Source organism: Agelaius phoeniceus, chromosome 16 (assembly GCF_051311805.1).
Source record: "Agelaius phoeniceus isolate bAgePho1 chromosome 16, bAgePho1.hap1, whole genome shotgun sequence".
In the NCBI taxonomy this organism is placed as follows: Eukaryota; Metazoa; Chordata; class Aves; order Passeriformes; family Icteridae; genus Agelaius; species Agelaius phoeniceus.
In genome coordinates this window covers 5,537,129-5,561,604 of record NC_135280.1, presented here as the reverse complement: position 1 = coordinate 5,561,604, position 24,476 = coordinate 5,537,129, and the positions used below count along the sequence as shown (strand labels likewise).

The 24,476-nt window shown below is 39.7% G+C and overlaps 2 protein-coding genes across 6 annotated transcripts in view; one reads left to right on the top strand and one right to left on the bottom strand.

Annotated features, from left to right (window-relative positions):
- Positions 1 to 24,476, bottom strand: part of CHLSN (cholesin) — a 120,293-nt gene that overhangs the window by 20,483 nt on the left and 75,334 nt on the right. For 4 of the 5 annotated variants that reach the window (XM_077186782.1, XM_054643404.2, XM_077186783.1 and 1 more), the window contains one exon: positions 3,843 to 4,042. In XM_077186782.1, the coding sequence (XP_077042897.1) occupies positions 3,843 to 4,042 (200 nt within the window). Of the gene's footprint in view, positions 1 to 3,842; positions 4,043 to 10,105; positions 10,199 to 24,476 lie in introns of those variants that run through there. The other variant, XM_077186785.1, reaches the window with a different exon arrangement.
- The window catches only part of GPR146 (G protein-coupled receptor 146), a 48,443-nt gene continuing 34,621 nt past the window's right edge, over positions 10,655 to 24,476 (top strand). The window contains exon 1 of the mRNA XM_054643402.2: positions 10,655 to 10,794. The gene's annotated coding sequence lies outside the window, so the exon portion shown is untranslated. The remainder of the gene's footprint in view (positions 10,795 to 24,476) is intronic.

Sequence of the window (24,476 nt, the reverse complement as noted above, 5' to 3'; positions counted from 1 at the left end):
TCCAGGGCTGTCAGCAGTGCTGCCACCACACTCAGCAAAAACCACCTTGGGATCTGCAGAGTCAGATGATTTCCTCACGCCATGGGAAATTCTGCCTGTCTCTCACTTTTCTGTTTCTGTAATATGCCCTTGGTTTGTATTATTCTAGAAGCATCTTTTTACTTTAAAGAAATCTCTGACATTCTTTGAATCTTGCCTGAATTTAAATTAGGCAATGAGAAAAATAAGATCTATATAAAGAAAAGTGACATGTACTAACAGTATGGCATAAATAATTTCAAAAATAATTGTACTCAGCACCTTATTTTTCAAATTTTAGTACATGATAAATAGTACTGATAAATAGTACTGCAAGGCTTAGGTAATTCAGAGCACACATGCAGATAATATTATCTATTATTTCTACTTCAGATGATATGAATCTTGTAGTTTCACATTCCATTAGTGAGGTCTTTTCAGATCTCTCTCTATTCCTTTGATGGGTGATGGAGAAATCCATATGTGCAGATCCATACGGCAATGAACTTTCCAAGCCAAGCACAAGAACAGCAGCTTCTAGGAGAGGGTGGCTTGCCAAGACAAACAAGTTCTGCCAACATTTTAACATCACAGAAGGTCAGTTAGGTTATAATTAAACCTAATTACCATTCTCTAGAATTGCAACATCTTTTCACTTGAAGTAGCCTAATGCTCAGAAAGGATGAATTTTTATTCTAGATTTTCCAAGAATCACATTAAGCAGACAATGGAATATTCCCTTTAAATCTGAATCATCACTTACCATCATAAAGGAACAAGGCATTGTCATCATTAAAAGGAAGAGATTTGAGTACTTTATTTAGCCACTAATACTTCATCATTCCTGCTTTTCCCTATTCCTCTGAAGTAATTCCCTATTCCTCTGAAGTAATTGGGTTTTTTTTTTCCTTCTGTTCAGTACCACTCTGGGGTTTTTCCATTATTTCAAAATTTTTTTTCCCCAGAGTTTTATAACCTTTCTGCTTCAGCTCCCTACTTTTAATCCTCTCTCTATCTTAAGATCTTCCTGTGTGCTCCCTGGGCAAGCTGGGGATCTGACAGCAGTAACTTTTCTCTGCCAGCTGCTGCCTTGGAAGAGAACTGTGCTGGGAACCACCTGAACTCATCTTACCAAGGAAAAGATGAGATAAAAATTGGTAAAGCAAAGTCTTTTTTTCTCTCCCTTTTTCCTTTTCACACAGGCCAAGAGAAAGTGAGAGAGGGGGGAGAAATCAGGAGTCATTTGGCTGCTTTTCCTCCATCAGGAGTGTAAACCTGGTCATGCTCAGCCTGGTTTCATTCAAATGAGCAAGGAACTGATCTGGGCTATCAAAGTCACCCAGCTCACAGGGGAGACCCTTCAGCCCCTCAGGTGCAGTAGCTGGGGGCTGCAGTTTGAGCTGGCATCAGCTGCTGCTGCATGTGGCCATGCCATCTGCATGGTGAAAAAAGCCTCTCCCAGCTAGGCTGGCCTTCCAACAAAATGGCAATTTGATCCCTCTGGAGACTGGAAAGCATCAAGGACCATTTGTTTTTAGAATCAAATGACAAAGCTGGAGAACTGGAAGACCTGCTCAGCTTGTGGCACACTGTGCCAGCAGTGGGGACCCCAGCAGAAGGGGCACAGGATGGCAGTGCTGCCAAGGGCAGCCAGGGCCTTGGTGCAGCCCTTGGAACCCTGCTGCTCTGCTGCAGGCTGCTCTGCTGCAGGGCTGCTGTGCTGCAGGGCTGCTCTGCAAGCAGCAGGAAGAGCAGGATGCAGTGAGCAGCCCTGCCCTGCACACTGAGTGCCTGATTCCTGCCATCAGTGCTCCCCTGGACTGACAGCACGAGGCACAGCTTTGTACAGCTGTGCTCTCCTGCTGCAAACAGTCCCTCAATAAATAAAAATGACAGTTCCAGTTATCATATGGCACACTGAGTTCCACCTGTCCTACAGGAGATGCAGATGCCATCAGGCAGTTCAGATGCCACCTCACTTACCCTCACTTCTGTCATGGAAGGCTTTTATTGTGGGTGGGGCAAAACACAAATCCACAGTACTCTTTTGTTTACTTCCAATTATATTCATTTCTTGCATCTATAAGATTTACTTATCCTCCCACAGATTATTCATGCCTATAGCCCTGCAAAAGCATGTAGACTGAAATCATTCACCCACTCAATATGCTGGTGAGCTTGCAATAGGGTTTCCAGAACCTGGATTTTTTACTTCTTGGATTCATTTAAATCCAGTTATTTCTTTTGCAGTCTTACTGGGTTGAAAAAAAAGGTCTGAGGTGTAAGAGGACTGTTTTCCTATAACTGTAAATTGTTTTTCTATAACTAATAGTGGTTCAAGATGGTCCAGGCACATTTGGGGCTAGAATGGTGACTATGGCTATGTTTGCCTGGCAGTTCAGCATCTTATGACTACCCCTGTTAAGTCTACAAAATTCAAATTGTCTGTTGCTGAAATAATCCCTCACAACCTATTGCTGCACATACAACCCATAGACTCTGTGTGACAAGACCAAATGACAGAGCTGGTTTTCTATTTCAGGCTAACTCGGTACAGGTTAAGTGAAACTCTAGAATCAAATTTGTTCAAATATTAGTTCAAATATAATTTCCTATTCTCCCATGTAACAATACAAAAATCCATAGAGATAATAGTGGAATAACAAGCAAAACCCTACAGCTTGTTCCTTTACTTTGCAAACCTGAAATGCATTATCTGGAGATCCACCATTTACCAGAGCACACACAGCAGAGAGCAGCTGAGCGGATGGTTCAAAGTTATCTGTCAATCCATTTGCAGTTCAAAACACTGGTGAACTGCTCCAGCTGTTTTCCAGATCAAAAATATTATTGTCATTTTGCTATCTCTGCATGCTGAGGGTTATGTAACAAAAATGCACATGTCCCTCTGCCTGGAATGCAATTAATTTCCTCCCTCCCCACTGCGAGTGGTAAGTAACAATTCAGACAGTCTGGATGCTTCAGTTTTGAGCACAGGCAGGGATGCAACCCTGGATGAATTCCACATGGTAACCCACTATTTGTAACATGCCAGTCTTCTGGAGGTCTTACAGCCAGGGTATGTTTTGCAGTTTGGAAAAAAATAAACATTATTTTCCTGTTTGTACATGACCTCTTTACTGTCTGTGGGGTACCCTGAGTGCTTTGCTGCAGTTTTTTTGTTTAAGCACAGACTTTGCTTTATGCTGATATTTTAAGTCTTACAATAAGTGTGTTAACTGGCTGAAGGGATTGCTAACAATCTGAAATCAGCCACTATACTTGCTGTACACTCTGGTATGCAAAAATCAGTCATCCTACACTATTAACTTTAAAATAGTGGCAAAATCCCATCTTAATCTACAAATATCCAAACATTCTGCAGGTGGGTGAATTCAGACTCTGTAATGCTTAACCACTCCATGAAATTTGCTTTTATAAAGAGAACAACTGGAAGTCCTTTGCCTAGAACAGAACATTCAAGAAACAAAACTAATTTTCTCAACCCAATCTTTTTTGGAATGTGCCTTTCATCTCTGTAAGTGCAGCTAAGCCCATGATATTTATATAACAATCTTAAGGACAGGAGCTGCCTTTCTATAAAATGTTTGCACCATACTTAACTTCTCTCTGCTGTTGCTGTAATAGAAACACAATGGGGTGATCAACTCTCCTCCAGGGTGTCAACTGAGATGAAACATTAACTTAGTACTTAACTGCAGCAATTTCCTTTAATGTGTTATTGCTTGGTACAGCTTGCTCTGGGTTACTGGTTTACAGCTTACTTCTGTAGGCAGCACCTGCAGAGGTTTTACTGTTCTTACCTGGTTAAATAGGCCAGAGCCCGCTCACATCCCGATGGCTTTTTGGGCTCCACCTTTTTTATGGGGATTCCAGCTTCCCTCATCAGCTGTTTCTCCTTCTTCTTGCGCTCTTTTTTTAATTTTCTTTCCAGTTTTCTCTTTTCCTCTGGAGTAAGTTCTTCCTCTTCCTCTGCAATAAGCTCTTCCTCTTCTTTTGTAGCCTGAAATAATTAATATTTAAATGAAGCGTTTAACTTTCTATAGGAAAGTGAACAAAACATGCATAAATATAATTAAAGGGCACAGGTAATATTTAAAACCAGATGGTTCAGGTTTCATATCTTTACTGTTCACTGTACTTCCATCACCTCTCTGCTATGCCTAACTCCCAAAACTGCAAATGCTGCACTCAGGGAGATCTGTCAAACTGCCCTCTATAGATGTTGATACTGCTCTGACAACCACAGGAACCCTCCACCTATGTATTAAACATCATTTCTAACACTTCTTGTGCTGTTTGTTCTCCCACACTCGGTCCTGAGGAGGGATGTGATCAGCAGAGGCTGTTTCACAGTGGATGGAGGGTTTGGATGATTTTTCAGCACTACCACAATTCAGTGGGAGCAGTAAGGTTTCCTGAGGATCTTCAGTTTGTGTTTGCTGTGTAACCACACACTTCCCTGGACTGGGAAAACCTCTGTCTGCCATGCAGAGGCTTCATCTCAATTACACCAAGGGCAAAGATGTGACAACTCCTTCCTTCATCCAAGACCTCTTGGAGATCCTTTAGCAATCTTGAGGAAACATATGCACAATCTTCAATAAACATACACAGATACATATCTCACAAAGGTGGACATTTCTTTAGGTTTGCAGGCAGAACAGTTAATTATTCACATCTAAAACCATATTACCATAAATATATGCATCAGTATATCCCAAATGAAAATAAATATTTTACATACAGATGAAGAGCTTTAAATAGTTTATCTGACTATAAACACTGTGTTTATCCTGGAAAATCCAGTGTGAGATTATGTTGTGTAGAAATAAAATGGTGTTCCAAAGCAAGATGAGATTCATTCCAGGCATTCCCAGATGTCTGAGGGAGGTCCTTGCCAGGTATGGTCCTCTGCTAGAGCCTGGGACACCCACGGAGGCCAACTGGGTGAGAAGGAAATGCTCTTCCTCTTCTCCCTGCTGCCCCCTCACCTGGTCAAGGAATCTGTGACTGGCACCTGAATGCACAACAAGATCAACTGCTTTATGGCAAGAGTGGTTAAAACCACTTCATAACTTCACAAATCCCTGGTGTTACATTAATTTGTGTCAGTCAAGGGCTTTGAAACACAAATCGAGACACAGAGCTAAATAATGTTATTCTTGCTGACATTCAACCAAAGAATGTTAAACAAGGTAATACCTGAACACAATCTTTTTTGCCAAAGACACCTGTTGGGGTTTAAACATTTGTTCAGTGTCAATTCACTTATCATCTGAGCTGACTCTGACTCATCTTTTCAGCTTGGTGTTTTCACAGACTGAAGAAAGGTTAAGAAAGCAGAAATCAGAACTAATGGAAGTAGGACACTAAAGTGGAGTTGTTTTTTCTTGTTTAAAATACTTTTTAAGTACTTTTATGGAAAGGCCAGCATTCATTGCAAACACATGCAAAAAAGCAACATATGCTGCATTAGTATAGAAGACATTTTATAGTTCATGCTGAGAACAAAATAATATTTAGGGTGAAGGTAGAATTGAATTGTTACGCAGGAAACAACGTTTTCATTTGAAAAGCCACCCTGGTACTTACTAAAATAACAATCCAGCCACACAAAGCCCTACAAAACACTGAGGGTGGTCATTTATAAAGTGTTTGTAAAAGATTACTACAGCAGCTGTCCAACAGACGACACACTACAGTTAATCTTCTTTTAAAAATAATGTAATGAATTTGTTTACTTTTCTGTGAGCCATGAAGCTTTCAAATAAAGTGACTGTGGCACATCATTAGAGCCAGTCTGATAAAGAAGCCTCTGCTTCTTCATACTTACAGTAAATGCATATCTTGGTAACTTCCCTTCCCCCCCTCCCCACATTCCTCACATTATCAAAAAGCTTTTTATCCTTCTCCCTGACTGCTCCATTAAAAACAAAACAAGTTGCTCCCTCTCTGTAGGTCCCAACGTAAATACCAAGCCCTAACAACGTTTGTTTCCAGCATGGATGGGCTGTGGGCTGTCTGACACAGGAGCATTGTTCTCCTGCAGGGCTCTCCTGGCAGGAAAGGGTCGGGATTTACAGCTGGAGGAACGTTCTGCTGCCCCACAGCATCATCCAGGGAAAACTGGATCAATCAGCCTCTGACTGGGACTCCCAGCACAGGTACTGACAGAGTCCTCACAACAGCTCAAACCACTTGTCCAGTTCCAAATATACTTTTATCCATTCAGGTCAACTTGGTTAATTTAATAGGATGTGCCACAGTCTGTCCTAGACTGGTTTTTAATTTGAAAACCTCAGGTTTTATGTGTTTCAGAAAATACCTATGTTGGAGGTGTAGTCCCTACTGAAGCTGAGGGTGATTTTATCAGTGAGGGTAATTTAATAGCAATTTATATTAAAAAAAATCTTCCCCCAAATCTGGGGTCTTGAGAGAAAACAAAACCAAACCTTCCACTGGAATTAAAATCCTAGCTGTATTTATTATTTATTAATCTATTGATGCACCTCTCCTTTCCTTAAATCAACAGCCTGTGATTTTAATTTTGTTTTCTCCAAACCATTAGTGTGACTGTTCATCTGGAAGATGTTTGTGACCCATTTGGATTAAGAGTTTTAGTGTTATGTCATTATTTAAACTAAAAAACCCCACCAACAGGACTTCATTGTTTTGAGGTCATAAATATTCCAGGTTGGCTCCTTCTATATTTATAAAGTGACATCACAATTTGTAGCGCTACAATTTAGCCTTAACTACAACATTGTAAAGTCCCTATTTGAGCATGTGAGACACTTGTTTATTGACATGATAAATTTAAACCACATGCACACAGAAAAACAGCACTTGCTTATTTGCAAAGCCTGCTGAGAGCTACCACACCACCTTGGGTTGTGGGCTCATTAGATCTCAACCTAAACAAGGTCAGGCCAGGTCAGCACACTTGAATGAATGACATTCAGAGGAGAGCCAGTGTTTTCTTGTGATTAAGGAGGTGGGAGTCTTCCACTTGTAAACTTTCCAGAAGGCCTGAAAAGGTGCTAAAAGGGATATTGCCACTGGATGCCATTTTTTGAGTGAAAGGCAGACCCCAAATCTTTCACACTTTTGCTCATAAAAGCCCATGTCAGCTTTGCACAGGCACAGAGATATAAGCAAGCAAATTCCCAAAGTTTGTATCATACCATGTCCATCTGCTGGCAAAGTGCTGTGGGTGCCAATACGCTGCCTTTCATCAATGCCAGTCTCCAACTTTCTGAACTGTGTGTAAATATAGCAATATGCTCTAAATAGTCCAAGACATCTGACTCAAAATAGCTGGAGGCTTCAGCTGTAGCACTTTTAGATACCAGTTGAAGTTTTCCATCATTCTTTGTAATCTGGAAATATTGCACAAATTCGAAACATTTTATAAATGATCCTTAGAAGTGAGCTTGCAATCATAAATGGGGAGCCAGCTCACACAGACAGGAAGTGTTTAATACTATAAAGCAGCCCTGCTAAGCAATACAGAACAGAGAAATACAACTAGAACTGTAAGAGAAACTAGCAAAAAGATGTACAGGTTCTCTTGAAGATACCTGAGCTTTTTTTTTCCCCTGCAATGAGAGTGGCAGAACCAAACAGGTGCTGTTTTTGAGGGCAGTTTTTGTATCTGCATAAAAGCTTCTACTCCCAGGGGACTATGAACTGCAATAGCTGAGCAAGCAGCACCAAGAAGGGAATAACAGCACTAATAACAGCAAACTAATTGTGCTGTGCTTCCACAGAGCACTAAGTGCATTTTTATATTTGCTTCCAGTCCTTGATGGCCGCACACTTAAGTAGAACTGAAGATATCTCCTAAAGACTTCTGTTCCTCCTCCTCACTCCTTCAAAATTCCCACATTTGCACCCTTGGCTGTCCTCAGCCAGCACACAATAATGTTGGCAGAGTCAGAAACTCTGAGGAATTGCCACAGTGAACAGAATACCCATCTATGACATTCTGCCTTTGGGATTCATCTCTGTAGGTCTGAACTTCCTGCCTGATCAGGGTTTTGGCTTTGCTGCCAAACCTATAGAAGGAACCACAAACCAAGCCACAACACCAAATTCACTATTTATTAGAACCAGTGAATCCAGCTCCTCCAAAACCAATATCCTTTTATCCTTTTCTCCCAGCGCAGCACCAGAAGTCTGTACAACAGCAAAGCAAGCAACAGCAGAAATTCAAAGAATTAAATAACAGTGACAAACATATAAAAAGGGCATCAAATTTTTGAACTCCAGAGAGTTCAAAATGGAGGGGAAATGGATTATATGGCTTATTTCATAGTAGGAGCATTGTATCACCTTGTTTGTTCATGAAGCTCATGTTATTTCATAACTTTTAACATAGAGAAATGTCAAAAGGGGCTTTGTTCACTGACCAAGAGCTACTGACACATTATATAATGGCTTCTGCTTAGGAGCAGCCTTTTGCCCCCCAAATGCCCTGTGGACAACATCAGCATGCAAAACGTCCTGTTTCTGCCTCACACAATGCACATGAACCCAGATAAATAACTGGCCATCTGCCAGCCTAAAAACAAAAAGCGGAATCTATAAACACAGATCAAAACCCACAGAGAAGAAAGGCTGGCAGACCCTTAGACAAAAGGTTCATAAAAGAAAGATTGACAAATTATTTACTATCCAAGGCTGGCCAAAGGGTTGTGCTACAACTACAGCTAGAGAATTTGCATAAAACAGTTCAAGGCCATACAAAATTTAAATAATTATTTTCTACTATTTAGCATTCAATGAAAAGAAGAAGTATGACCAGAGAGGGCATTTGAAATTTCATTATCATGCAGAAAGCAAATTTTAAATAAAAAGCAACATGTAGAAGTACTCTTTATACAATGTCTCTAGTGCTTACACAGGAAGACTTTTACAAATTATGTACTGCTCAAAGGAAAATATGACATTTTTGGTAAAAGCAAGGTGTTTGTAGAATCTCAACTCCTCACAACAAAAATACTGGCAGTAATTTATATTAAGTCGATTAGGAAAGCTTTCTGTAGATTCAACCCAGGCAGAGAAGCCTCAAACAAGTTCAGCAGGAAACCAGATTGAAGTAACAACAGCTTTTTTATCTTTCTGTTCCAGGAAAGGATTCTTTTTGTGGTCATGTAAATGTTGGGAGTTTGTTGGTTTTTTTTTTAAAGCCTCCTTGTGTATACAGCTACAGTATCTCAGGAACACAAGGGATCAGGTAGCACCCTAAACTTGCAGCTGTAATTTAGAATAGATGCACCTTGATGAGCTTGAAACCTGGTTTAATTTACAACTGTGTGATCTTTGCATGTCTCAGATTTACAGCCAATTGCGAAGAGCACATAAAGTGCTATCATTAGCAACTGCTGAATAAGAAGAAATTGAACAATTTACTGAATTACATGAAAGCATTTACAGGCACACAGAATACACAACTTAAAGAATGCAGCTTGTTGAATTCCACTTTATAGACTGTTAGTCCTATAAAGTACATACTCCTGCGCTCTGGCAGATTAAGTTCTGAGGCATAAATTAGGATCGTATTGTATTTCTCATTTTTCTCCACCAATATCACAGCCCTGAGTATAACAGAAATACTTGAGACACCACCACAACTGCAGACTCGGGGAATGCAGCTTTGCTTCATTTGCAACTACAGTGCGGCCAGGAATTTTCACATATTTGCTGAAGGATTTTGCTTACTCCCCCTACTCTTAATTAAACCGTGTTAAGCAATCAGGAGAACATGGAACTGGAAAAAAAAAAAAGAACTCCCTCGGAAATCATTTGTATCCACATCCCTGTGGCTTACACACAGCCCTTTTAACCCCTCCCCAGAAACGCAGAGGAATTTTAATAGAAGGAGCACGAGACTGTCGCAGCACTCGGCGCTTTCATTGCCACCAAAGTCGCCCCCTTTAGTGGTGCTGACAATTTCTTCTGAGGCTTAAAAAGGCTTTGGGCTGTGAGAGGAGGTAGAAGCAGAGCAGAGTCTGTTTTGAAATCCTTGCTGGAGAATTAGAAAAAAAATAAATAAACCAACCCCAAACCACGAGCTCGATCTCCTCCAATGAAAGAGGTACCACAGGGTGTAGGCAGGTTGCCAGGCGAGCTCGGCAGCGTGACCGCACTGCATTGAGTTTCTTTAATGAAAGCCAGGAAAGAACACATTACACAGTGTTTCTTCTGAGAGCCAGCGAGCCTCCAGTGATTGAAATCAATAAAAACAGTCGGCAAGGGGCCCAGTGGGGGAAGAGAGAAATCTCCACTACAGCATTCAGTTTGCTTTCCACTTTCTCCCTCCCCCTCTAAAGTTAAACTCCGAAGATCACCATGACAAGCTACTTCGCTTCCAGCGCTGGGAAGACGCTGGTGGGGATTTAAAGGAAGCGAGCGCTTTCCTTCGCCTCCCTGCCTTCGCTCTCCCCCCAGCGCGGAGGAAATGAAAGGCTTGTTCGGAATTTGAATCCCGCCTGGAAAAACTTCATTGGACAAGTGCATCGTTCTGCATTTCAGGAAAGGGATGGATTTTACGGTCAGAGAATGCTAAAAGGTGAGAGGGGGAAGCAAAGCAGGAATCTGATCCAGCCGGAGCCCACGAACAGGGTAGGATGTCCAAGCCGGCGGAGGGGACCTGTGGAGCTGCGGGACGGACTGCGAGCAAGTGCCTGAGATCATCCACATCCTGAGGCACCTGGAACGCTGGAACACGTGACGGACACGCCAACCCAGGTAAGCAGAACCTGCTTTTGACAATCCCCGGTGCCGCGTCCGAAAGCCCAGAGACCCTTGTGCTCCAGCCTGCACAGTCTGCCCCACGTCCGCCCTCGTTAACCTCGGGCGACTTAACGCTAAGCTTGTCCCGTCTGAGAACCGTGTCAGGCCACTAATCCTCACTGAACTATAAACCGTGCACAAAAGCCCTTTGTTTACCCGTTTTGTGTTGAATTTGCGAGCTGACAAGGTAGGACAGGGCCATTGCGTAAGTGCAGCCCCCCCAGGAGCTGCCGCTCCACGCGGGCCCGCTCGGAGCAGGGGAACGCGGCTGACCCCGCACGCTGGAGCTGCCTGTGATCTATCTGAGAGAGCGCCACTAATGGATTTCTAATATGGTCCATATTTATCTATTTTATTTATGTATTTTAATCACCATAGCAGCCACATACAGAACATACTTGCACCGAGTTCCATGTGCTGCTCTGCACCGCGACTTGCAGCGTGCATGCACGGGGGGCTAGGCTGATTGTTTTGTCAAAAAGAACTTGGCAATTAGTTGTTAACACAGCCAAGGGGGATTTCTGGCACGTTGTTTAGGAACGACCGACACAGGTTTATGCAGCACGTGTGTATTTGCCTTTACCCTAATGCAAACAGGCTTTATCCCCAATAAAAATGGGGAAGGCACAGATAACAGCTGTAGATTACAACATTCTTCTCAAGTTTTTGGCCAACTTCAGATGATTTACGTAGACCTCAGTGAGACACAGAGAGTGAAATCAAAGCCTGCCTTCGGCAAGGCAAGCAAAAATAACGATAGCTCCATCTCTTCTCCAGCAGAGACAGGAATTCACTGGGACAGATAATAAATAGGTGCCTGTGGAGCAAGAGCAACAGTGCTTGTCCCCCTCACGCTGGTCATCAGGAGATGTTGACAGCAACACACATGCTCACTGCTGGAGAGGGACTGGATGCCTCCACTGCCACTTCAATGTTTCAGAACCTCTTTATCCACAGCCTGGAGGGCACAAAGTCTGAAGGTAGAGAGAAGAGACTCCAGCTCAGTACCAGCAGACAAAATGCAGGAATTTAGTGCAGCAAGTGCAGATGTGCATCTGCAGGTGCAGCGTTGCTCTTTCCTTGGAAAACACACACTTCTAAAGGGTCATTTTGTTATTTGCACGTCACACAGAAATGGATGACTCACCCACTTAAAGAATGACCCAGAGAACACCCCCATGACCAAAAGTAAATGCCGTAAGTTGAAGCATGAACTGTTCTGATAAAGCTACAAAAATAGCTGAGGCAGTATTTAAATAGTAAGAAGTTTCTAGACCAATTTATTAATCCAGTTTTGAACTTTTCACAAAAAAGGATTCCAAAATTATAGCTGAAGGTGTAATTAAAGAACAATCATTTACAACAAAAAAGCAAAGTAATGATTCATAATAGAATAGGATCCTACATGGAGTTCTGGGCATACCCACAGACCCACAATTCATTCTGCAGAGTCAGTTCTCTGTTTTGCCTCCCCTGCACAGATCCTTTGCAGAAATGACAGCACCTTTATAGCTCAGGAATCACAGCAATCATTCCCACACCAATCAACAAGTCTGCTTTGCACTGCTCTTGGAGCTAAATTTATCCTTATGCAGAGGAACTCATTAAAGTCTTTATTTAACATTTCAGACAAGGAAAGCTTAGGTGGGACTTACACAACACATACTGCTTGTACTGACATTCTCAAGCTCAAGTGATATTCCTTCCCATTACTCCCTCATCAAAAATAGAATTATTACCTTTAAAATGTGGGATATTTTTGTTCATAGTGATGCATTTTTCAGAAGCCAAGTGGCATGAGTGACCACTGTTAATGGAATATCTTCTTTTCAAGCACACAACATAGAAAGAAATCTATTTTCTCTATCAGAAGTTGTGATCAAATATGGATATTCTAGCAATCATACCAGGGTTTTTCAGGCCTGTCAATGTTATTATAGCTGATTCTGTGCACAGTGACCTATCCTTCAAACTCTGCCTCTGGAAGAATCCCATGTTGCTTTGCTGAGTTGGGTACAAAAGAAAAGAACTATTGGGAACCAATTTCTCATGTTTCTATCAGTCTTGGAGGTCCCATATCAATGGGAGTACTTTGTCCTCAACAATGAAACACATCTTCATCAAAATCAAGAGTTCCTAATAGTTCATGGCAATTGTCCTTACAGCAATGCTTGTTGGTAAAAGAGCTGTTTGAAACCAGTCCATAAGGTTTTGAAACAGTCAGAAAACTAGATGGAAGTATTTTAAAGGTGGAAGGACTGACACTTTGTTTTAATATCCCCCATTTAAGTCTTTATGAAGGAAAAGATCTGTGATTATAAAAACCAAGTTGAATGGCCATTCAAAAAATGCTGAAATTCAGCATTAAGGGTGCAAACACAAGAGTCTGTTGAACACCTGGACAGCCTGTGTTCAGTGAAACAATATTCACGCCTGCACTGGGGGGAAAAGAGTGTTGCCATCCCTTTCAAATGAACATGATCTGACACTTCTTGAATATGGTAAAGCTTCAAGGTGTCTCCTTTCCTATTTATACCAGTGGTTCATGTTCACAGTGCTGGATTCACTCAGCTGAGTATATTTAGTTTGCTCAGTCTCAAATTGACAGCTTCTCTGTAATGTACCCATTCTGACTTAAAAATGGAACATAATTAACATACAGCTGGAGAAGGTACATTTTTGCCATTTATGGGAAAGATTAGTGAAGCTGAAGATTAAATATTAAGTAGAAAATAAATGGTTATTGATCCATAGGAAAGGTGGTTTTCCCTGCAATTCAAACAGGAATCCTTGTATTTGACTTAGGAAGACATTTTTTGTTAAAAACAAGGTCAACAAAACCCATAAAAAACTTCATACCTCCTTACCAACAAGTTGTCACTGTCTTCAGCTGCAGAGTTAACAGGATGTATAGCTACAGGGAATCAATGTCCTGGGACATACACACTACTCTCAAACCCTCCAGATTCTCTCAGACCTAGCAGAACTTTTTTTCCTGAATTTCTTAGTAAAAACCAGCACCAGTTTTACTCAGTTATACCAAGACCTTCTTCAAAACCAAGCAAAATATTCCAGAATTCGTTTCATCCATACCTGCATTTATATACACTCAGCTGCACATGCACACGTAGGCAGGAACACGCAACTTTCAATTTGTGAGAACAAGACCCAAGAGAAGACACTCAGGAAAATGGAGTGGGCAGGATTCATTTCTTTAGCAGAATGTGATCATTTCATGATTCAGTCACCCTAAAATAGACACCCACAGCAGCACTTGGAACATGAGCAGCCTCTCAACTGTCCTGCACCTTCATCCCGAGCAGTATAAGGGTATCAATAACCTGAGCACAGGTCTTGGCTCTTGGTTTGCTTTAAAATCAGCTAAATAGTTTGGGAGACAGAGAACTGGACTCTCAGTTTGGCTGAGAAAAGAGAGACACCTTAAACAAAATAAGGATGAAATGTGATGGGCATTACTGATTTTTGCATTTGACTTCCTGCCTAGTGATAACCAGAGACGGATGATTGATATTGTGACAATTAATTTGTGTGAAATGATCCTTTTTCTCAATTTATGTCATTTCCACTAAGAAACCTTTGAACACCTGCATGCAGAATTTGAAAATGTTTAAAGAAACAAGTACTATAAAACTGTATTTCAAGCACAGCTCAGTTGCCACTGAACATCCTGTTTGAAGAAGTTCTTTCTCAAGGAGAATGGTAAAGGAGGAATGTTTTTAAGAGCTGGCATGAATTACACAATCGAACTTTCCTTCAGGTCTGCGTGCTGCTCTTCAAATCCCCATGAGCAAGTGCAAGTGGTACTTAACATGACTGGCAGGGAGAAAGAATTTGAATTTGTTTGTAAGTTTAAAATGGTCTCCTGAAAGTTCCTTAAGAAAATTCCATCCATAATTTTGAAAGTCTTTGAAAATAAAGTGCAACACATTCAAAAATCCTATATATTTAGCAATGCTTTACATGCTTTCTGTTCTTGTGAGATCTCTGGTAACTATACATCTGTGATAACAACTTTTAAGCTCTCCAAATTTATCACACAGCTGAAAATACTGAAATGACATCTGGTTTTTATAGCATCAGGTGTGCCTTCATTATGCGTTTGTGAGGCAGAGCAGAAAATTGAAAAACAATTATGATTTAAGAAGCTAAATTAAAACCTGTTGACTGTTTAGTAAAAATGCTCCATAAAATCTGTTTGTATTCCAGCATACCCCACTGAAAAGCATCATTGTAAAAGCAGCACAAAACAAGGTGTTGGTAGTGTTTGTTTATTTTGGAATTAAGGCATCTAGAAAATTATCCTAAAATCAAATTGTATTAATTTGCATTTCAATAATAAGTAGCTTAAGCATATTTATAAAATAAGTACTAGAATTTACATGAACAGAATTTACAACTCATGATAGTTTTAAAGCCAGGCTTTACCTGCTGAACTTATATTTTACATCTTTGATAAACCAAGTATAAACACAACAGGAAGTAACAGATGCCCACGTAATTTTAAAGTTAAGTACAATACAGAATGGAAAACTACAGATGAAATAATATGTGAAATACAAGAAAGCCTAGACTCAGCAACAGGAGGATTAAGCTTATCACATACCTGTTCTGTTATCATGTAATTTTGCAGGGATCAAAAGAAAGTTTTAAGATAGGACCAACAAGGAACTTCTTCATGGCACACAGGGCAGCACAGGACTGGAGATGGCCATGAGAGAACGCAGATGGTCAAAGGTAAAGGTTTGAGTTGCTACTGAACCAAGAGTCAACATTTCCATAGTGCATAGGGATAATGGCTACAGTGGGATTAGACTGCACAGCTTAGGAAGTGGAGTAGTTTATGAAGTGGTTTATCTCCTTTTAAAAAGGAGAGCCAAGGAAGAGAGAGAAACAGCAAATGGAAGGTCTATCTCAAGGGAAACCCTGATCTTCAAAACAAAATTTTAAACAATTAAGTAGTCTGGAAAAAAGCCAAGATGTCATAATTCATTGTTGAATGGCAATAGAAAAGCTTCATATTTCTTTTTGTAATTGCAAACAATAAAATATACTTTGATACAGAAAAATTAAACTAAAATTAAAATGAAAATATTCTGCCTAAATGAGAAACATTCCATTATTGTGAATGTGAAATGAGCAAGCAGATATGATACTTCTCTGTTGAAGACAGAAGTAAAAGTCAATATGTTTCCTAAAACATGTTAAGTAAAATTGCAGTCTCCAAAGGAGAAAAAAAAATCAAGTTTCACAAAGAAATTTCCTTATCATTTCTTTTTTTAAACTTTCTTTAAAAAATAATGCTTTCCCTTGCATTACTGGGAGCTAAAATTGTACTGGAAGGTCATAAGGTGGAAAATGGAGATAAGATCTCCTGCCAGGGATGCAGGAAGCATGGTTACTGAAATGTGAAGTCAAGGACAACAGAGATCTCTGGAAAAATTAGGGAAGCCAGGAAAATCAGAACCTGTTTTTCTATTAAGATAGCAAAGACAAAACATTGTACTTCCTGCACAGATTCTTCCAGATTCACTGAGTGAACTCTTCAGTTATTTAAGGCTTTCATAAAATCTGTCATTGAACCTTAAAAACTTTTGACTCCAAAAATTCCAAAGCAGTTTTGAAGCACTGGCTTACCTCCCACTGTTCATGACCAACCAAGCATCCAGTAACAGTAAGTGGTGAAAATTCATGATAGATTCCAACTTTCAAGTTACAGAAAGTTGTCACAGCCAGATTTATGTAATTTAAGTACTTGATGACTTAAAGTCTGCCATACTTTATGAACAATAGAAACAGAAAATCTGAAATAAATACACAAAACACATGAAACAGAGGCAGAAGCAAGGCCAGCAGAGATTGAGGTTGTGCAGAATGATAATAGACCTGGGCCCTACAGCTTCCACACAATGGAAAGCTGAGCTTAACCACCAAAGGAATTCTGCAGCAGAGGAACAGTGAGCAAAGCTCCAAGTAGTAAGGTAATAAAAGTTTGCATAACATTTTTCAACTGGCTTGCAGTTATTTTAGGGCATCTGAGAGTTTAGAAAGGTACCACACCGTGGTTTAACTACTGTAATTAACATAATTAACAGTTCTGGTCTATGCTTTCTGATGTTTAGGTGCATGATTCAATTCTAGTTGGAGTCAGGGTTTCTAAATTTCAAGTGTTTTTAAGCATCAGCAGAACATTCTATTACTGCATTGCTGGGCTAGGTTTGGCCAAGGGTGAGATGTTGTGGTTAGCAATATCTGATCTGAGTTACAATTTCATAATTACTTCAAGGATTCCTGCTGCTCTAAAGAAGGCAGTGGGAATTATTTGAACAACCAGAAAAAGAACAACAGTGACATATACTGAGAATTCAAACAGCACCCAAAATGGAGAGAAATGCATAAACTCTGCATACAGGAGGCCCTCACTGGCAAAATATATAGAATGTTCTTAAGCTGACAGTTTTATAACTCTAAATGGTTTCGCAAATGAAATCCAAACAAAAGAGCAGAGATGTACTCTAAATCACTCAGCAATTGCTAGTTAGAAAAACCAGCAACCACTAACTCCTGCAAACAAAAACAGTTGCCTTAGGAAAGCTTAATGAATGGGAAAGATGTCAGAGTTTTTGTTGTTCTTCTTTCAGCTTTATTTTTCTGTATTCCTGAATCTGTACACATAATGATTCAGTTCACCCTTACAAATACTGTATAACCAACTATCAATCACAGCAACTTTTTATATGGTGAGAGCAGTCAGATACCAAGTGATAAAGCGAGTTCAGGCAGAGGGCATATGTTAAGCAGCTGGGAGTCCTTTACTCTGTCTGTAACCTAAAAGCTTAATGTCATTACACAGAGCTCTGATTTCTTCCTTGCCTGCCTTACACTAGAATGCCCACATTATATGGAATAGAGATTATTGACTTAATGGAAGAGATACAGCCACATAGTGACTGCAGTGGAACAAACAATGGGCTTATAAATTAGATGGAGCATATTCTGCTTACAGTGAAAGATTACACAACCAAGTGCTGCTGTTAAGGCTCTAAAGAAAGCTTTACACTTATGAATAAAAATCTCAGGTAATAGTTTTAGGAACAATTTAAACCTGCATAAGTCAGTACTGCTGCTGAAAGACACACTCCCCCCATCTCCCACCTCTTCCTTGGCACAAGTGTTTGCAGAGTTTTGTAACCCATTTGGGCGAAAATTACCCTCTGTCCCCTCACAAAAGTTACTTTATTACTAAATCAGTTTGTTAATTTGATTCACTGTGAACATTTCTGCCAGCAAAAGGAGGAGGTGACACAAAGGTGGAAGCAAGTGGAGGTGCAGCTTGTGGGATCCCACTTTTTGCACCCTCCGGCTGAAGAGACCATTCCTTAAAATAAACATGAAAGTGTAAAATACGTAATGTTGCTATGTGTATCCTACCTTTTACATACTGGGTGATGAACTGCAGCTTGTCAACTCTCAGATTACCACAGATCATTTGGTATTTGTTGCTCTTTAGTAGCATCATGCATTGCTGTTTTGGGCTTTCAATTATTTCCCTCTAATTTCAAAATGACTGTAGAGGTCTAGTGAAGGCAGAAAGCATCATTTTTGCTTCTAAGGGCCTGAACTCAGGTGTTTCAAATTATTAAAAAAATATAATTTTGATTTATTGCAGATGCAGGCAAGTAAATTTAAAAAAATGGCAACAGACAACCAATATAGCAGTTAATAAATGTCTTACAGTGTACAGAACTCACATTTCCACAATACTGAGAGTATTTGTATCAAAGGGAGGTTCCCCTCTGTTGTCCATCCTCTCAGGTGAGCTGCTGGTTCAGTTCATTTCTCCTCTGGCTGATGTTTTCTGGCTGCTGGAGCTGTGACTCCTGACCTGCAGTGTTTCCCTGTCCAGCACAGACTCTGGTTACCTGCCCATCAGAAACTCTGGGGCACAGCCAGGGAACAAACAGGCAGCTCCCATTGGAGCTGTCAAGGTTTTGCAGCCATTTCAAGGTACAAATCCATTGAGAAGATGCTGGTCTGCTTCCTGCAGTGTCAAATGAGCAGGAAAATCCCCTTCACTCACTGCCTGCCCATCAGGGCTCAATAAACACATAAGAAACAAGTCTTCTGTACAAAAATTCATGGGTTTCCTTGCTCATTCTGAAGTGGGTAATGGTAGCAGTCAATCACTGAACTGCTCCAGCAGTTTAACAGATGATGACCGAGTTCAAAATGAAATTTCACTTGTATCATTTAGCTAATTAAACAAATAAATGCTGCCATCTAATAATAACTCATACCCATAACTTCATTAAGATACCTAATATAATAAAGAAAACACGTTATCTTCATATACTGTACAAATAAAAACATATTGCAAGATGTGGTCAAGGCAGCTCAAGAACAGCAAGTGTTGCCATCCTGTCCTTCCCTTTGCTTTTGCTTTTGGACTTGCATCACAACATTCAGTTCAGCAATGACTCAAAACTAAGTGGCCTGTTAGGAATTAAGCTCTAGGAACCTTTAGAAAAGCCTCACAATTCTGAAAACAGAACATCCAATTATCACCCAAGTCTGTAAGCTCACAGTGGGCACACTGTGATAGGAGACACTACCAGCAGAACAGAACAGAGCAGTTCTAAGAATCAACCGAGATTTTGATATCTTACTGCTAAAACTTTAATTTGGTCTATTTAAAACTCTTCATCATAGGTAGCATGCAAAAATGTCTTTGACGTGCCTATGTGTCTCTGAGTCCACTCCTGTTATTAGCTAATTAGTAGAAAATCTTACCCTAACAGTGTGAAAAAGGAGTTCACAGCTTCTACTTCCAGAGCAGAAAGAAGAATGGTATCTAATACCAGTGATTCAAACACTGCCAGGATCTTAAAGCACAGCCATTGAGTTAGAAGTTAATCGACATCTTAATTGAGAATTTCCACCTGGGAAATGTGTTTATTTAGTGTCAGGACAGACTGTTCTGCTTTCTGAACCCACACACATAGAAACGTGTTTATCTCCAATTCAAACTAATGTTTACTCCAAATTCAAACTAATGTTCAACTATCAAGTTATGTTTCTGCCAAATATATGTATATACATATATATATGTACTTCAGCCCATCAGTGTATCTACAGAAGAAGTAATGACTTAAACCTGACACACTGGTGTGACTTTCTTAAGGATAAAATAAAGAGTGTGAACTTTCACAGTTTAGTTGTTTCATGAAGAATTAAAAAAAAAAAAAAAATTAAACATCTGTCTGACTTATTTTCATGGAAAGGGTCTTTTATTTTGACCACAGTACTTAGGGTCATCAGTGCAGAAGTAATGACACAGAGAATTGTTCAGGTACAAAATGTCTAATTCTTCAAACATTTGGTTGTTTTCTAAACCTAAAGCAATATTTGATCAGTTGAACAAATACTTGAAATGCATTTGGCTAGTTATCTATTTAGAAAGAGAACAAATTTATTTAAAAGGGTTTCTTTTACCCTTTGGTCACCATAGAACAAAAGTTAAATTGAGCTCACAGGATTTTAGGAATTTTTAGGGTTTTTTTTTAATCTGATCTCAGATTAGACCTCCTCAGAGATTATTGCTGTCAGGACACCAGTGATAATGGGAAATGTTTTAGGAATAGGAGTGCTTTAACAGGAAAAGACATACATGCTGTAAGAACTGATATGGCAAAGCACTCTTCCTTTACCACTTAAGTAAGCAGAGCTGGTTTAGGATGTCTGTGTCATTTAGGTAAAAGGAACACACATTTGACAGTAGGAGCACACATATGAAAATCTATACAAAAGTTCTGACTAACTACAAAAGACAAAATCTAAAGAAGTGAAAAGTGCAGTCATATCAAGGTTTGTTTTCAGTTTAAAACTGGCACATGATCAAAAGACTTGAGACACAGTTGTTGCTTGAAAATGGATAATTAGCCTGAAACACCTCCTCAGCTGTTCAGCCAATAAATTTACTAGAAATAAAAGGAGAAAAATATCTAATACAGCTCCTCTTACAAGCAACTGTCAAAGAGTTTTTTAGGCATTTTTATCTATTCAGAGAGTAGATCTGCTGCCAAACTGCCTGTATATCTTTCCTTTTTAAATAAAAAAACTACTTTAGATCCACATTGGGAGGTGTCAGAAACATAACCCATATAACAGAGCACACAGACCTCTAAAGGCTTCTAAAATCCTTCATCCCTAGTAAAAGCCTTGTATCTTTCATTACTTTCCTTTTAGCTTCTTAGATTAAGGTTTGTATTTGGATTTCAGTCAAATTAGGCTTAATGTTCCTGGTACTGTCACAATTTCAAATATTTATAATTCTTCTAATTCTGTCCCAAAACTTTTAAAATTTAGAATTTTTGTCTTCCTTGCAAAGTTGTGTGGTTGCAGTAGAGAACCAACTGCAGGTTCTCTGAAATTCTTAAATTACACTGAGAGAGATGCCATTTGTGAATTCTGCTTTAGCATATGTTCAGTATATAAAGTTATTTAAGTGCTGTACAATAAATAACACAGCAACATAAGCTTTCAACACATTTTGAAGTAAAGTCATAAAAACAGTCTTGTTTTGGCCAAAGTGCAAAAATTTATTTGCAACAAATGTTGCAAATAGGAAGCCACAAAATCCACTACAAAGACAGACAATTCCATAGCATTTTTGTGGCTCTTTCTCCACAATGATAAATCAGAATTTTAAAAACTAGGCCATATAATACCTGACCTGCTGGGTTATCAGTGTCTTTTGTAGCCTTGTCCCCATGGCTCAGCTGTAGATGACAACAAGCAGCATGAGGGATAAGCCACAGCAGCACTTCTGGGCCTTCATTAACACAGAACCCAGGATACAAAGGGCTCCACAGCAAGTGGAGAGGAAAATGGATTTATGGTATCAGTACAGGCAATACATTTTAAAGAGCTGGAGTGACTCCACAGTAATTAAGAACTTCTTGGGATAATCATTCACAGAGTATATCTGGCTTGTGGTGACTCCCAGGCCGGGATCTTGCAGAAGTGAATAATTAGAACCTATTACAATAAGATTAGGATGTCTTTGCCTGAACAAGCATTGGATATAGCACCATCCTTCAGGAAGAATGATGGGTGAAGGTGTTAGCTGCACTCCCACCAGTTCTTACGGAAACTCTTAGGTGGAGAAGTGTCTGACAAAGCTGTAAAATTCCTTCAGTGCTTGTGGGGACACTCTGGGTTACACACATGTGGATTCTGCAGTTGGTTGGTTATTTAAGGACCACTGAGCAGGGCAGGTACCACTTTGGGTAGGAAGATCTCCAGGGTTAGGGACAGGAACCCTGCTCCTGGCACATGATGGAGCACTTTGCTTGCCTGTGTCTGTCACTACAAGCAGTACTCGTTAGTTTTGGAGCACTGGGTGTCACCAACTGCCTGGTTTGCATTTTCTATGATGCCTGGATTATTTGAGGAGCTTCTAGTGTAAGATACTAGCTGGATCACTGGCTTAGGCTTTGTGTTTTGGCCTACTGAAAAAAGTGACCTTCAGTCACATTCCCTTCTCCTCAGCCTTTGAGTGAGGTGAATTGAGGAGGGGGAAGGACTAAAAATAAATGGAAAGCTCATAATGATAATTCAGTTTTGAATGCTCATAGAGCTCACATGGCTGACATGAAATCCCTCAGAATTGTGAGTAATTAAGAACTGTAACTCAACAAATAAAAAGTGTTTGTAGGCAAAACCACAACTGGATCCTCCCTTGCAGCAAAACTGTCTGGTAAGGTCTGGACTTCCATATTTTCTCATGTTATTTTCTGAAGGCATCTCAGTTCAAATGGTTTCCTGATCAAAGATAACATATGGCACCAGAAAGAAATGAGTCTTTCCAGAGCTGCCGACTCACTGCACCTTCAGCACTGAATCACAACAGAACCTTTAAACTGGAATGTTTCTGAAATGCCAAGTCTAATGCAGATACCAACACTAAACTTACTGTGCTGTGCCCAGAAACTGCAAGAAATCAAACAAAAGAATTCATAAGCTCTACAAAGAAGATCTGTGAAGGGTATTTTACCCTGGGAACAGTATTATCAAATTTGGTTCCAGTCTGGAAGTTCAGAAAAGAAAGGAAACATTAGCATTTTTCTACTTTAAGAAACAAGGGGGAAACAAAAATCTTTGACTACAACTCTCTTTCTCAGCATCAGATTCATTATACCAAGTCATCACAAACCTGTATTATTTCTGGTTACTGAAAGACGTGTGGGCTAATATAGGGGAAAAAAGTCACTAAAGAAGTCAGACTTCATCCATACTGTTCTTACAATGTGGATGACACAATGTAATCATTTTAATTTCTTCATTTGGAATGGTATCTCTGATATAGTTTGTTCTTTCTGCTCTGATTCACCCCCATATAAAAAATCCCAAATTATAAAAATACATTAATATTTTAGTCTTTTCAGATTTGAGGTATTTTTTGTTACTTTATCAGGCCTTAAATCCTAGGGATGCCTTTCTTTGCCTGAAAGAAGAAAATACGCTCTTATGTACCCATGCAAAAAGAACATTTAGTATTCAATCCTTTTAGCTGCAAAATCAAATGCCCCTGATGGAGCACAAAAAGGAATCAACCTCAGACATACATTTGAAACACATTACAAAAGTGATTAAAGAAAAAAGGGAAGAAATCTAAAATAAACCTACTGGCATAACAGCCTGTGCACAACTGCTTGAGATTTTAGAGTGGGATAAATATGTTTCAGACTGTGCCACTAATGTGACGTTTTAATGGTGTGAGAATGATAAATAAAACTTCTTAGAGATAGATAATAAATGATAGAAGTCTGCTATACAATTCAAAGGCCCAAATAAACAAATCTGCATTGATCTTTTTCTGCCAAGAATGGTCATCTCACCAAACCTGGTGATGGATGCAAGAGAGTCGAAAATGTTGTCACTTTTTCTGGACAATGAAGCAAAGCCACAGAAACCAGCAGGAGAAGCAGCCAAGTTTAGCCACCACATTTGGCTACATATACTTATATCCTATAAATGCACAGGCAGCATCTAAACAAGGATACAATTGTCATTCCCTTTGTAAGAAAATTATTAGTTGTACTATGCTAATAACATGCTCTGAAGTAGCGAGGAATGAGAATCAATTTTCATGAAGTAATACCAGAATGTGATTCCACACTTCAGTAATAATATTTTCTGCTGTAAATGTGCAACAAAGATGTGTGCAGCCAAGGGATGGTAAAAGAGATCCAGGGAATTATGCAGCATCTGGTCCAAGCCAGTTACGAGTGAGGGCAGGGGAGGAGGACACGTTCTGAGCTACGATGGCTTACGCTGATAAGGGAACTGGCTGGAAGTACTCCTTGGATGAGCTCATTTCATACTGTGAGCATGATGCTATCACAGAAGTGCTTAAAATGAAAGCCAGCACAGAGATTCCCGTTATTTTGCTTGATTCAGAAAAAAAAAATCATTTACACTGAAAGCTTGTCTTCATTCTTACCATGAAGTGAGTTACACAATATGTCATCACAGGAATTGCATGTCCCAAGAAAAAAACTCTTGATTTAATTTAATTTAAAATGAGACAGAACTGGGTCAATTTGATATACCATCAT